Source organism: Lissotriton helveticus, chromosome 5_1 (genome assembly GCF_964261635.1).
Source record: "Lissotriton helveticus chromosome 5_1, aLisHel1.1, whole genome shotgun sequence".
NCBI classification, from domain to species: Eukaryota; Metazoa; Chordata; class Amphibia; order Caudata; family Salamandridae; genus Lissotriton; species Lissotriton helveticus.
The window spans coordinates 1836712816-1836728002 of NC_136065.1; the positions used below are offsets into that span (position 1 = coordinate 1836712816).

A 15187-nucleotide genomic window follows, 5' to 3' on the forward strand; every position below is an offset into this window, starting at 1 on the left:
AGCAGGAGGGATGAAAGCCTTGTATAGCAGCATCTGGGTGACATGTTCTTGACCCTGGATTCAGATCCGAACAGTGGTGAAAGTGATGGTTCCGAGTCATCGTCCCCCTTGCTAAGTGGAACCTCCACATGTCGCGATGGAGCGTGTCTGGCTGTACGGTTGTGCCTTTGCCGTTACCTCCTAGGGCAATGAATGAGAATTACTACTACACTATTGGGAACCGTTCCTATACCTACCTGCTGTACACAGTGGTTCTATTTACTACTACTGCAAAGTTCAAAATGCAAAATAAAGGTTTTAAAAAACACGTAAAAACCAACAGCCGAATTTCTTACATCTCTACACAACGCTCTTTCTGCTCGCTTCTCTTATTAATCTTTATTTTCCCTCAGGAATAGTCTCAGAAAGATGGAAGTAGGTTCCAGTTTTAAATGAGCCATCTGTCGACCATGAGCTACTCTCAAATTTAAAACCTATGTGCTTGCTCCCTGGCCCTTCTAAGATTCTGGAAACATATGTAATTGAGAAATTGTCACCCTTTCTTTAAACCTCAAACTCTTTTCACACCCATCAGTCTGGATTTCGATCCAATTTCAGTACTGAGCCAATTTTAGAGATGATTGTAAATGAAATCAGATCATGTTTGGACACTGGAGAATCTGTTATCCTGCCTTACCAGAACTCTCTGCCGCCTTCGACAGGATCTCAAACCCCATACCTGCGTACAGACGTCAGGAGGTTGGGATGGGAGTGCGTGCCCTTGACTAATTTGTATTCCTATTTCTTCAACAGAACCGGAGTGCTACATCTCTCACCTTTCCAATCTGATTTCTCTAAAACTACATTTTGGGTTCTTTATGATTCAGTCTTGAGCCCAACCGTATTTAATGTGTATGTTACATCTCTGGCTAACATTATCTGTACGGCTTCATGTGTTTTTCATATGCTGATGACACTCAAATGATCCTCAGCTGAGTGTGAGTTATTTGCCCTCAAGTCTAGATTAAAGCAGTTTATGTTGAAAGTCTCAGACTGAATGAATAACAATTCTTTGTTCTGAACTCCACCTTCTTGGCTCGAATCTCAGGCATCATTTTTGACAGCTCTCACTTTTCAACACTACACATCAAAGACATCTTCACTCTGAAAAGTCTGAAAAAGTCTTCCCTCTTTTGCCTAACAATTGGTAGAAAATGTTATTCCAGTCCATCATCTTATCATGTTTGTACTATTGCAATTCTGCATACCTGGGCCTTCCTCAAAAACAGATTCAGACTGCAAAGCATTCGGAATGCTGCTGCCTGCCTTCTGCTAGATATCCAGAAATTCGAATCTATACCGGGCCACCTTTGTGCCTTGCATTGGCTTGCAGTGGAAAAAGATGCATATAGAAAGCCCAATGCCTTTGCTATTCGGTCCTTTAGAGCCGACAAACACCCTGATTCTTTTTCTTACTTGGGTTCCTTTAAGCAGTGGTGGGTGCTTAGGGAACGGTAGTGAGGAGTGAAGGCCGGTGGGGAGAAGTTAGAAAAAGGTTAAAAAAAATAAACGACTCTCCTCCGTACTCCCTCGGTTCCTGGCTCCTAACAGCACCCAGGCTCCCAGATTCCCCTCAGCCAATCACGATGCCACTGTCACCAGCATGACAGCAATGTGACCGTCCTGACCTGGTCAGAACCGGTCGCTCCACTCGCAGCTCGTCCCTCCCTGCCTGTTGCTGCCTGGTATCGTGGTATCTCGTTGCTGCCTGGTATCATTCACTGTGTGGTATCTCGTTGCTGCCTGGTATCGTTCACTGTTATTAGTCATTAATTGTGCCAGCCATTTGCGCCATTGATTTAATTTGTGCCAGCGACCTGCATTTTGTTGTGGCCTTAGCCCGTCCCTGCCGCTGCTCCCCCGCGGCCCCACCCCCGCTCCTTCCAGCTTCTTCTGACCCTCCGCCCTCGCCACCCCGCTCCCGCCTCCCAGCTGCTCCTCCCTCGCTCCGCCCCCCTCCACTCTCCACTTATGGCAGAGTCGCGTACGCGCAGCGTTCACGCGCAGCGGGCGCGCCCCATGCGCGCCGAAGGCACGCCAAAGGTAAGCCTGTCTGCGCCTGGACCGCGCCCAGCGCCCGACCCCCTAACCCCCGCAAAAGCCACCCTTCCCGCCTAACATACGACGCCGCATCCCTCACTGCACTCAACACTGGCCGACTCCCCGACTGACACCGAGCCGCACCAGGACGTACCCATGGACCCTTTACCTGCCAATCCTGCAAGTTCTGCTGCATCAGGACCCACACTACAACCAATAACGCCAAACAGAGCTCAAACAACAACCACCTGAAGTGCATCCTGCTCAACACCGCTCGATCCACAAACACGCCATTGAACTATGGAACCTACTCGACACCACAACTCCGGACGTCGCCTTCCTCACGGAAACCTGGATGAACGCCTCATCAGCGCCCGACATCGCCATAGCCTTCCCGGACGGATACAAGATCATCCGAAGAGACCGCATCAAAAAAACAGGAGGAGGCATCGCCATCGTCCACAAGAACACCATCCGCAATACGACCAACCCCGACGACACCCTCATAGCCGCCGAACATCTCCACTTCCAGATACACACTGACCCCAAGACCACTCTCAGAGGCACCCTCATCTACAGACCCCCAGGACCCCGCACACAATTCAGCGAAGACATCGCTGACTTCGTCAGCCCACACGCCCTCCCCTCCGATGACCATATTCTCCTTGGTGACCTCAACTTCCACCTGGAGAATAACAACGACAACAACACAGCCACCCTGCTGGACAACCTCACCAATGTCGGACTCAAACAACTAGTGAACACCCCCACCCACTATGTCGGACACGCACTCGACCCAATCTTCTCCTCCAGCAAGCACATCTCCTTCAATCACGCCACGGGACTCCACTGGACAGACCACAGCTGCGTCCACTTCAGCTTCAGAAAGACCACGACTCACCACCACCCGCAACAAGTTCCTCGCAGAAGCTGGAACAAAATTACCACCGACCAGCTCACCACATCTCTGAAAAAAAACCCTCCCGCCAGACCAACGGACCCAAATCAAGCAGCCATCAATCTCGCACAATGGATCACCCACTGCGCTGACGAACTAGCACCCTTGAAAAACCCTCCCAACAAGCCAGGAAGCAAAAAAGCCTCTTGGTTCAACGACGACCTCAAGTACACCAAAAAGAACTGCCGCTCCTCGAGAAAGCCTGGCGAAGAAACCCAACCGCAGACAACATGACCGCCTTCAAGAACGCCACCCGCAAACACCACCAGCTGATCCGCACCACCAAAAAATCAGCATTCAAGGATCGACTAGACAACAACGCCCACAATAGCAAGGAACTCTCCAGCATTGTCAAAGAGCTCACCAATCCCAGCGCCGGCAACAACGACATCACTCCCTCTCAAGACCTCTGTGGCTCCCTATCCTCATTCTTCCACAGCAAGATCGCTGACATACATAATAGCTTCGGTGACCTGACCACTCCCCCAACCACAGAACCAAAGCCCCCCACCACCACCCTTCACGCCTGGACCCCGATCAGCACCGAAGACACCACCCGCACGATGAACTCCATCCACTCCGGATCACCAACCGACCCATGCCCCCATCACATCTTCAACAAGGGCAACTCCATCATCGCCCCCCAACTCCGGGACATCATCAACTGCTCCTTCAACACCGCTACCTTCCCGGAATGCTGGAAACATGCCGAACTCAGTGCCCTCCTGAAGAAACCTACAGCAGACCCCACCGAGCTTAAGAACTACCGCCCCATCTCGCTCCTCCCATTCCCCGCCAAAGTCATAGAGAAGACCGTCAACAGTCAGCTTGCCGCCTTCCTTGAGTCTAACAATTCCCTCGACCCCTCACAGTCCGGTTTCCGAACCAACCACAGCACCGAGACCGCCCTCATTGCAGCCACAGACGACATCCGGACACTGCTCGACAACGGGGAACAGTGGCCCTCATCCTGCTAGACCTCACCGCAGCGTTCGACACAGTCTGCCACCGCACCCTTGTACAATGCCTCAGGAACGTCGGGATACAAGATAAAGCCTTGGATTGGATCATCTTGTTCCTCGCCGGAAGAACCCAGAGAGTCTGCCTCCCCCCTTTCAGATCAGAGGCCACCGAAGTCAGTTGGGGCGTACCACAAGGATCATCGCTCAGCCCCACCCTCTTCAACGTCTACATGAGTCCCCTCGCACGCCAACACAACCTCAACATCATCTCCTATGCAGACGACACCCAGCTGATCCTCTTCCTCACCAAAGACCCAACCACCGCCAAAACCAACCTGCACGAAGGGAGGAAAGACGTAGCCGAGTAGATGAAGAACAGCCGTCTAAAACTGAACTCAGACAAGACGGAAGTCCTCATCCTAGGATCATCCCCCCCGGCCTGGGACGACTCATGGTGGCCCCCGGCCCTAGGCAGCACACCCAAACCAACGGACCATGCTCGCAACTTGGGATTCATCCTAGACTCCACCCTCTCGATGACCAGACAAGTCAACGCCGTCTCATCATCATGTTTTAACATCCTACGCATGCTCCGAAAGATCTTCCGATGGATCCCCACCGAAACAAGGAAGACGGTCACCCAAGCACTTGTCACCAGTCGACTGGACTACGGAAACACCCTCTACGCCGGAACCACAACCAAATTACAGAAAAGACTTCAACGCATTCAGAACGCCTCCGCTAGACTCATCCTAGACATACCTCGCTTCAACCACATATCCGGTCACCTGAGAGACCTGCACTGGCTCCCCATCAACAAGAGAATCACGTTCCGTCTCCTCACCCACGCACACAAGGCCCTCCACGACCTAGGACCCAGATACCTCAACACTCGCCTGACCTTTTACACCCCCACCCGCCAACTACGATCTTCCAACCAAGCCCTCGCCGCGATTCCACGCATCCGAAGAGCCACCATGGGAGGAAGATCCTTCTCCTACTTGGCGGCCAAGACCTGGAACTCCCTCCCCACCCACCTCCGTCTCACACAGAACCACCTCTCCTTCAGAAAGCAACTCAAAACCTGGCTGTTCGATCAGTAGCAAACCCCTCTCCCCTAAGCACCTTGAGACCCTCTGGGTGAGTAGCGCGCTATACAAATTTCTGACTTGACAGCAGAATTGTGATTGGTCTGAGCGGCTTAGTTTGCTGCTAAGACAGGTACTGTAAGCCACTCGGCTGCGCAACACAGCCGGGTGGCGAAACGCTAAGTAGACATGACGGTTTGGGCGACCAGTTTGTCATGGGCACTTATGGTGCACCAACCACTCCTCCTCCCTTTGACGAAAGCCCAGCCCAACACGCCCTAATCTGGCTCCGTATTATAAATAAAATGATAGTAACGTTGCTATTATCATTTTATTTTTCCTTTTGCACTGCTCAGAGAGCAGTGGGGCGGCGCTCCTCCGCTGCTGCCTTCAAGCGCTCTCATATCATGATCCGCTAAACTTATCAGAGTCCCTCTCATCAAGAAAGCCAAACCAGCATGCGATCCATTCAGTTTCTCACAGTCGCCCTTTGGAATACATTTCTACTGTCACTCCGTTTAACCCCTCCCTATCTGAAATTAAGGAACTATATCAAAGCCTATTTTCTTTAATTAGTTACTCTGCACCGCTTTCTCAGAATTGCAACTAAGCTTAGTGCCAGGACACCACCTGTGGGTAGCAGTGCGCTCTATAAAATGCCAATTCATTTATACCATATACGCAATCATTAAAACTTGTATGTATATGAATTCACGTTCTCACTACGAGTCATGGGGTTCGAATTTCTGTGTGAATCTAGCCAGAGTGTGTTGTATAGTAGACAAATTAGATCTGCAGCCCTTATGACGAAAGTAGATCTCAGACGTTCCTTCTAAATGTGTTCATTCTAGTGTGCTCTATGGCAATCTTATTGTAGTATCATGCTGCATAGCATTCACACTGTCATGCCAAGAAGTACTCGAACACCTTTTCATAAAAAACCGAAAGAGAAAGAGGTAAAGCAAGTAGGAAAAAGAGTGGGGAAAGTTTGCAGAGGGGTGAAGAGAGCAAGAAGAATAAATGTGGTGGTAGATTTTATGAGGAAACAGAGAGATTTAATGGAATTGGAGAAGGAAAGTAGAAGAAAGACAGTGAGGCACTAGGACGAAGACAAAGTGAGCATGAGCAAAGCCAAGTAGAAAAAGAAAGAAGACCACAGAGTGCAAAAACGTAAGAGGGATGAAAGATGGACGGTCATACGTGTCAACATGTAGGAACAATTTATTTTGAAGCACGAAGTTAGATAGCCCTTCATTTACTGAAGAATGTGGCATATTTTGGGAGAGCAAATGGAAACATGTTAGAAATGAAATCAACATTTTAGCTATAATATCAGGAATCTCCCTCCTAAATTGGGTACGTTTGAATGTTTAGCAGGTATTAAAGAGAATGGGGAGGGTATGACAAAGAGAACGGGGATAGTTACAAGGACAGAACCAGTAGGAGGTGATACGGAGGAAAAGGGTGGGAGATTGGTAGAGTAGGAGGTAGAGGTAGAGAGGAGCAATACATTTTTGGGACAAAAGACAGGGAAGGCAGGACATAAGTCAAAGCCCATCCTCTTCACAGGCGTTAGTCATCAGACAGTACCTGCTCCCCACATCCATGTATTTACCACCCTTTACACTTCTAGATGTAATGTCACATTTCACATTACCTGGAAACCCATCTTGGTTAATGTCACCAATATTTGCCACAGCAAACCCGAAGCCTGAGCCACTTGGACCAACCACGAATGGTTCGGCCTGGTTCTGGAAACTTCCAGCTTCATTGATGTACACATAGACAGCTCCGCCAATCTCTTCCTTCCGATCAAAGTAAAAGGGAGCTCCGACCAGCAGGTCCTGCCACCTACCAGAAGACAAATATCACAGACAGGGGCAGATGCCCTATAATACAATCTACCATAAAAAGAGATTACAATGTGTAGACATCATATGAAGGGTGAGACACCCCCAAAATAAACCTTTATGAAGTACGTAAACAAAGATCTTGCACAGATTTTCAATTCCCTGAGAACAGGGTCTTGGTGGGCAGCCGACCACAGGGAGTTCTGCCCCCAGGATAGTTTGGGGAATGGAGCAATCCAGCAACTGCTGCTGGAGTTGGTCTGGATCTGGGTTATAATGTAGCCCAGGAGTTTATATGGGGCCATTTACAGCTACCATCCACCATTTTATAGTGGTGACATTGTGGCTACTAGCAGTTTGTAGAGCGTTTTCCCACCTGCCAACTACTTAATTAAGATGTTCAGGAGTCCTGTTATTCATGTATTGGCTCATTGGGGTTGGCTCTGGTTGAAACATGTGTACAAGGGTTATAAAAGGCATGTATGGTTGTCACTTTGAAGCAGGTGCAGGAGCCGTTGGCCAAGAAGTTGGCATGGGTTAGGCAAGTTTATTGTTGTTGATAGCGGCAATCCAGGCAGAAAGGGAACAGGTAGACAAGCTCAAGCCTGGACGAGGCTGGAAGTTTAAGGTTTATTAGGAAGTTGGCTTAGTTCGAGGTTAATAGCTGCAGGAAAAATGTATGGGCGGTTTAAGGTCTCAATTATTGAAGATCAGCACAGGAGGAAAGACTTGTGGGTGAGGGTTTGTTGGGGGGGGGCGACTTTCAGGGGTGAGGTGTAGTTTAGCATAGCCAACATATTTGTATAGTGAGGTTATAGTTTTGTAAGGTGAAAGGCCCGGGGTTTATATTTGTGATGTTCACCTGTTTCAATAAAAGTAGCCTTTTTCACACAAATCTAGTGTCAATGGCCTGTGCTGCTCCCTCTATTCCCCAAAAGGTTTCTTCCACTACAAAGTCCTCTCAGGGAAGCAAAACATCTTTAAACACCACACAAAGCCCAGCTTAACGTAAGACCATATTCTACTCTTTAACTAGATGTCACGCCATATTCTACTAGAGGTCAATATGTCACCATGCTTGGTTCAGGAACACAACCATGTCGGCAGGGCTCACGCCCAATTCCTGTTCTCTACTCTTCAACTATAAAACCAAAAGACATAGTAATGAACACGTTTACAACTCTTTGTTGTCTCCAATGAGACAGGTCAGAGAAAATATCCTCTTTGGCTAAATCAAACACCGAGGTGTTTGATTTAGCCAAAAATGATATTTTCTCGGACCTTCATCCATTGGGTACTCTACCTTTTTGGTGTGAAGGAGCCCCTCTCTTTTTGAGATCCAATGAGACAGGACCATGCCAATATAAGATTTACATGGAGTACTTGTTACTTCATTTTATAAACAAACGGTTGAACAAAGGAACTCACCCGTCATTATTCAGATCTGCCAGGGCAAGGGCACTTCCAAAGTAGGAGCCAACTTGCTCATTGAGCAGTACCAGGTTACTGTACAAATCCTTCCTGCCGACACTCATCAGCATCACAGCACCCTTGTGTTCCCAACGCGGGGCTCCAGCAATCAGCGTACTATTGTCCTTATTCAGGACAGCCGTGCTCATCTGAACAGCGTAGCCTAAAGAAGGCAACACGCGTTAGTGTACCATAACCTGGGAATAAGTTCACATAAAGTTCACAACAGCCTTTAAAGAGGACATCACAGATTTATTAGGAGGGTCTTACAGTGAATGCAGGCTACTGTCTAAGGTCAGCATGCGCTCTGGTGATGCACTGGTGTCCAGCCCTGTTGAACAGATCGAGGCTGCTGCTCCGCCCCGGAAGTGATTCAGTTGAGGGATCATGGCCTCTGGGTTGGCATTGATTCTGCACAGTCAGGAGCCCGACGACCTTTGCTCACTTCCCCAGGTGTTTTGTCCACTTAGCAGCCAGGTGACTCATCTCATGCCATAGTGGTCTTCTCACTGGGAGTTTGGCTAGGATCTCAGTGCTGGCGTGTTTTTTTAGAGACGCGCTACAACTGCATTGTTGGTTATGCTCTGCCGCCATCTACTAAAAAATCGTTGGAGGGTTTTGTTTTCAACTTATAAGTCGGATCATCTGTACAGCAGTAATCGGTTAAAACCAAACACCAAAAATTCTATCTGCAGGATACCACTATATAGAAAAGGCGCCAGTGAGCAAAACAACCAACAGCACTCACTGAACGCAACCACTTGCATCATCAGGCAAACAATATAGCCCCAAAGCATGTACGTGGCAAGTGTCTGCAATCTCAATTGCATATTTAGATAAAACTTTAATACAACATAGTCCAACAGTACATAGTGGACAACTCCTGGCACCATCAGGCACACAGCCAGCCAGGACCGAACTGCACTATAGGGTAATCAGTCAGTGCCCGACAGGTCGGTGTGAGGGCTGTTTTTTTGCTGCTTGTGGGCTGGTTTTATGGTCTGCCAATACGGTTTTAGCTGTTGAGTTCCCTTATATTAAAGTAAACATTGCCTGTAGCAAGCTCACATCCATGCAGTCTTCAATTCATTGCAAAAGACTTGTACAGCGTGTTTTCACAAGTACAAAACTGCCCAATTTGCAAACCTAGGCCACTTTTTTTAGCTTTCTAATTCACGAAAGGGGACCACTTTTATTATGTGCCTGGGCCCATTTTCTGTCCCAGTCTGACCGTGAGCACTGATGGAAGCCATATATTTGCTGAATGATTATCACTTTAACAGCACACTTGATTAAACCATATGCACTCTTAGTGCTCCAACTATGTTACATATTAGAAATCACCCCTAGTACATTCATTCACATATGATGGCTTTAAGACATCAAGTTGACAAATTATTTACCATTTCCAGAGCACATCAAGATTAAGTTATACTCACACTTTACAAACAGTACACCTTAGATGCTGCCCACACTGCCCCTTCGCGTGGATTGCATCTGACGCTGGGCAAAGGTTGTCTAGCAGGACAGCATGACCCCAAACTATCTCGTTAGCTGAGCTTTCACCACCTCAATGACACACATAGTAGCCATTGTGGAGAAGCCAACTTAAAGCTACTACATACACATCAAATAGCATCAAAATCACACAATGAGCAAAGATGTCTTGGGTTTCACACACACCTGAAGCTGAGAAACACACTGCAGTAACACCCTGAATATTAACACAAAAGGCAAATTCTATCGGCACACCCCCCTCATACAGCACTGTACACAGATCCACAGCAGGATCTGGATTACCAACTACAATATTATTATTATTTGCTGTTTTATAACGCGCTCCATTACTCCAGAGTATCCTGGCGCGAAAAAGGAAAAACAAGCAAGTGGCCAACTAAAAGAAACATGACACTAATAGGCTGTTATAAAAAGATGAGTTTTTAGTGCTTTCTTAAATGAAACAAAATTTTCAGTCGATCTCAAGGAGAGAGGGAGGGCATTCCAAGTCCTGGCTGCGACAACAGCAAGCGAGTAGCCTCCTAGTCGTACTCGCTGGAAGCGGGGCACACTCAGGAGGTTACAGCCGGCAGAACGCAGCGGCCGTGTGGGGACATAGCGGCTGAATCTTTTTCTTAAATAGGATGGTCCCATGTCATGGACTGCCTTAAATGCTAAAGATAGAATTTTAAAAGTTATCCTTTGAGCAATCGGCAGCCAATGAAGTTCCTTGAGGTGTGCTCGCACGCTTTCTCTGCTGGGAATGTTATACAGCAGCCGTGCTGTCGCATTTTGGATAATCTGTAGTCGGGCAACTAAAAAAGTTGGAGTGCCGCTAAAAAGAGAGTTGGCATAGTCGAGCCTAGATAAAATTAAAGCTCTAGCAACCGACTCTCTAGCTGATGATGGCAGATACGGGAAGAACTTTCTCATGGCTTTTAGAGACCCGAAGCACACAGCAGTAAGTTTTTTTATGTGTGCCTCGAATCTCAGATCCTCTCCAATACAAACAATAACTAGAAAATACACTACCTGATGCCACCTTTGCCACTACTATCTAATGTACCTTGACACTCAAACAGTATGAAACACAACCAAGCACAGATTTAACTGGCAAATCGGACTAGGGTCAACAAAAATCCCAGAAATGTATAGGGTGCCCAGATACCAAAAGTGTTTTGGGACCACTGAAATGGTAGGATGAAAGTTCAAATGCCCTCACCACAGATCAATGCTGCGACCCCCCCAAACCTGTGACAAAATAAAATCAGGCCCCTCTCAATATTTTCCACATTTATTCTATTAAATTGGCAAAGTTTCAATAAGTCTAGACTTATTTAAACATTGCAGTCAAGTTCTGCTACCTTTTTAAAAACAATCAAATGCATGTTGCCAAAAATACTATTCTGTTTAGGCAGCACTTACTAACAAGTAAAAGTATCTACAGTGTGATTATTAGAAATGGGGGTGAGGGATTTGGAGTCCCTAAGTCCCATACATTTTCACACCTTCCCCCACCCAGGATATAATTGACAAAAGAGGTTAGTGATGACCATTTACAGAGCGGCTTACTGACACTCGTTTTTCCCACTGAAAACAAAGCTCTGTTATCAGCAAAATAAGTATTTTGGTCAGAGCCTGCCCCCTCCCCACCCCCTCGATCACTTGAGGGCCCGCTAGGAGGGCCCGCCCCCCCAGTTTGAAGACCCCTGCCATAGAATATATGTGAACGGAAATCAGCACCTGGCTTCCCCGGTGGAGAACACGTTTTCAAACTGAAGGCAGTAAACACCTAGGTCTGCGCTAAATCAAGTGTATTGAGCACTTCAGCATTTGCAATACATCAGCAACCACATGCCATGTTAACTTAATATAAAGATGCTAACATAAGTGCTGCAGATTAGCAATAAATATAAATAGAGTATATTGGACAGACATCACATGCAATCTTCTGATTGTATTCAGAACAATTTATACCTGTGATAAAGGGATTGCCTTGTAAAGCAGAAGAGGCTGATCTGTCAATTCAAAGACATTAAACGGGCTCTTCAAGAATAGGGCAGGTGAGAGCTGGAAGCAATATTCACCGGTGCCAGGGGTGAGTGTGGTCTTGCAGTGGAAGAATGCTCACCAGGTCAGTGGTGAGTGAGCTTAAGGTGTGGAAGCTCTGTCAGTTTTGAGTGTGCTGGTGTTGTGAAGCTCGATCACTGTGTCAGTGACGAGTGCTGATGGTGTGAAAGCAAGACCATTGGGTCAGTTCTCATTATCACTGGTGAATGTGCTTGTGGAAGCACGATCACTATGTGAGTGATAAATATCTCTTCTTGAAAGCAGTGGTGAGTGTACTTGAGGAGTGGAAACTATATCAGTGGTGAGTGTCCGTGTGTTGAGGAAGCATGATCACTGTGTCAGTGTCACTAGTGAGTGTGCGATCACTATGTCAGTGTGCTTGCGAAGTGCAAGCTGCACCTCTGTGTGCCAGTGGTGAGTGTGCTTATGCAGACGAAGCATGCTGAATGTCAGTGATAAGTGTGCTTGGTTAGAAGCAGTGGTTATTCTGTCTATGGTGAGTGTGAATGAGGAGTGGAAGCTGTACCGGTGCCAGTGGTGAGTGTGCGTGTGCTTAGGAAGCATGATTGCTCCACCAGTATCACTAGTGAGTGTGCGATCACTATGTCAGTGTGACTGTGAAGTGCAAGCTGGACCTCTGTGTGTCAGTGGTGAGTGTGCTTACGCAGACGAAGCATGCTGAATGTCAGTGATAAGTGTGCTTGGTTAGAAGCGGCGCTTATTCTGTCGATGGTGAGTGTGAATGAGGAGTGGAAGCTGTACCGGTGCCAGTGGTGAGTGTGCGTGTGCTTAGGAAGCATGATTGCTCCACCAGTATCACTAGTGAGTGTGCGATCACTATGTCAGTGTGACTGTGAAGTGCAAGCTGGACCTCTGTGTGTCAGTGGTGAGTGTGCTTACGCAGACGAAGCATGCTGAATGTCAGTGATAAGTGTGCTTGGTTAGAAGCGGCGCTTATTCTGTCGATGGTGAGTGTGAATGAGGAGTGGAAGCTGTACCGGTGCCAGTGGTGAGTGTGCGTGTGCTTAGGAAGCATGATTGCTCCACCAGTATCACTAGTGAGTGTGCGATCACTATGTCAGTGTGACTGTGAAGTGCAAGCTGGACCTCTGTGTGTCAGTGGTGAGTGTGCTTACGCAGACGAAGCATGCTGAATGTCAGTGATAAGTGTGCTTGGTTAGAAGCAGTGGTTATTCTGTCGATGGTGAGTGTGAATGAGGAGTGGAAGCTGTACCGGTGCCAGTGGTGAGTGTGCGTGTGCTTAGGTTAAATGATTGCTCCACCAGTATCACTAGTGAGTGTGCGATCACTAAGTCAGTGTGACTGTGGAGTGCAAGCTGCACCTATGTGTGCCAGCGGCGAGTGTGCTTACGCAGACGAAGCATGCTGAATGTCAGTGATAAGTGCGCTTGGTTAGAAGCAGTGGTTATTCTGTCGATGGTGAGTGTGAATGAGGAGTGGAAGCTGTACCGGTGCCAGTGGTGAGTGTGCTTATGAAGCATGATTGCTTCACCAGTATCACTAGTGAGTGTGCGATCACTATGTCAGCGTGACTGCGGAGTGCAAGCTGCACCTATGTGTGCCAGCAGCGAGTGTGCTTATGTAGATAAGGCATGCTGAATGTCAGTAATAAGTGTGCTTGGTTAGAAGCAGTGGTTATTCTGTCGTTATTGAGTGTGAATGAGGAGTGGAAGCTGTACCGGTGCCAGTGGTGAGTGTGCGTGTGTTGAGGAAGCATGTTACAGTGTCAGTGTGAAGTGCGCTTGAGACGCAGAGGCAGTGGTTACTGTATCAAGGGTACGTGCGCCTGAGTAGTGGAAGCAGAGATTTCTGGGTAGTTACTGGACTGGTAGCAGATCATCAGACTTTACCTGCGTAGTAGTATGCCAGTTCCTTTGATGGATAAGAAACAACTTCTTTCCCCACTTCGCTTGTTTCTGCTCTCTGGACAACGTAACTAGTCCCTGAAACAGAAAGCGTGAAACATTCACTGAACCTGAAGAGTGACAGGTAAGCAGAGAGAAGACAAATTGCCTCATTTATAATGCTGAAGTAATGTAAAAAAATAAAATAAACATAAACATCAAACTTTGAGTTATTGTAAACCCTCGTTTCGACATACATGTTAACACTCCATGCTGCAAAACAGGGAATTGGCCACCATTGGCAATGAATAGTGCATCTCTGTAGTATTTCCTCATTTGCTTTTTCCTTCTGCAGCACAGTCTATACGTTTTACCACAATGCTCTAAAATTGCAGACAATTATCTAAAGCGTGTGTGCAGTAATAAGATATCAGCGATGAGGCGAAAGAGCAGTGGTGGAAACCTGGAGTTATTGTGAACAAGCATTTACAATGCAATTGGTCTTGCATTTGCGAGAGTTTAAGCTACTGGCATTGTAAATGACAATGCATTTTATTTATCTGTTTTGATACTTAACACAAATAAAAGGCATTGTCAATTACTTTGCCAATAGCTCAAACTATTGTAATTGCGAGACCTATTTCATTTCAAAGAAGCAGTTTCCATTTTCCCGGGCTGTTTGGAAAGTGAAAGCACGTGTGGCGTGCTGAATGTTGCAAGAAAGCATGTTGTGCCTGCAGTAGGAGAAACTCAAAGAAAATAGTGTTTACAGACTAAAAAAGATGTACCGTGCAACAACAGAAGTAAAAGGGCCAGTCCTCATGAAAGGTTACAAATGAAGACAAAGCGGTTCTAAGGAGGGACTAACAAGCCTATTAACGAAACAGAAGCCAGCATTTATGAAGGACAATGACACAAGTCAATGAGAAATATGGGTAGAGAGTGGGTGGGGATTCAAGTGCATACTCGAATACAGCTGCCCAGGCGCGACCTAAAAACAGACAGCTAACAAGATAAAACACTGAATGGAAAAGAACAATCATGTAGGTTGCTTTCTGACAACTCTTCATAGATAATTAACCTTAGGAACAGGAGGATGCCTTTCAGATACACCAAAACAAAAGGAAGGCCACCACTGACACAACACCTGAAGAGGTCCTCCACCAATACCAAGCCTCAAGAAGTCCTCCACCTACACAAAACCTGAAGTCCTCCACCCATACACAACCTAAAGAAATCCGTCACTTGTACAAAACCTGAAGAATTCCTTTACCCATGTAAACAGTCAAGAAGTCCTCTACCCACTCCAAATCTAAAGAATCCCTCCACTATACTAAACTTTATGAAA

At 47.0% G+C, this 15187-nt stretch overlaps 1 protein-coding gene across 1 annotated transcript in view; it reads right to left on the reverse strand.

Annotated features, from left to right (window-relative positions):
- The window catches only part of ITGA3 (integrin subunit alpha 3), a 342715-nt gene that overhangs the window by 98809 nt on the left and 228719 nt on the right, over positions 1-15187 (reverse strand). Inside the window, exons 5-7 of the mRNA XM_078645244.1 lie at positions 13846-13938; positions 8366-8570; positions 6745-6938 (exon numbers count right to left, since the gene is read on the reverse strand). Of these exons, the coding sequence (XP_078501370.1) occupies positions 6745-6938; positions 8366-8570; positions 13846-13938 (492 nt within the window). The remainder of the gene's footprint in view (positions 1-6744; positions 6939-8365; positions 8571-13845; positions 13939-15187) is intronic.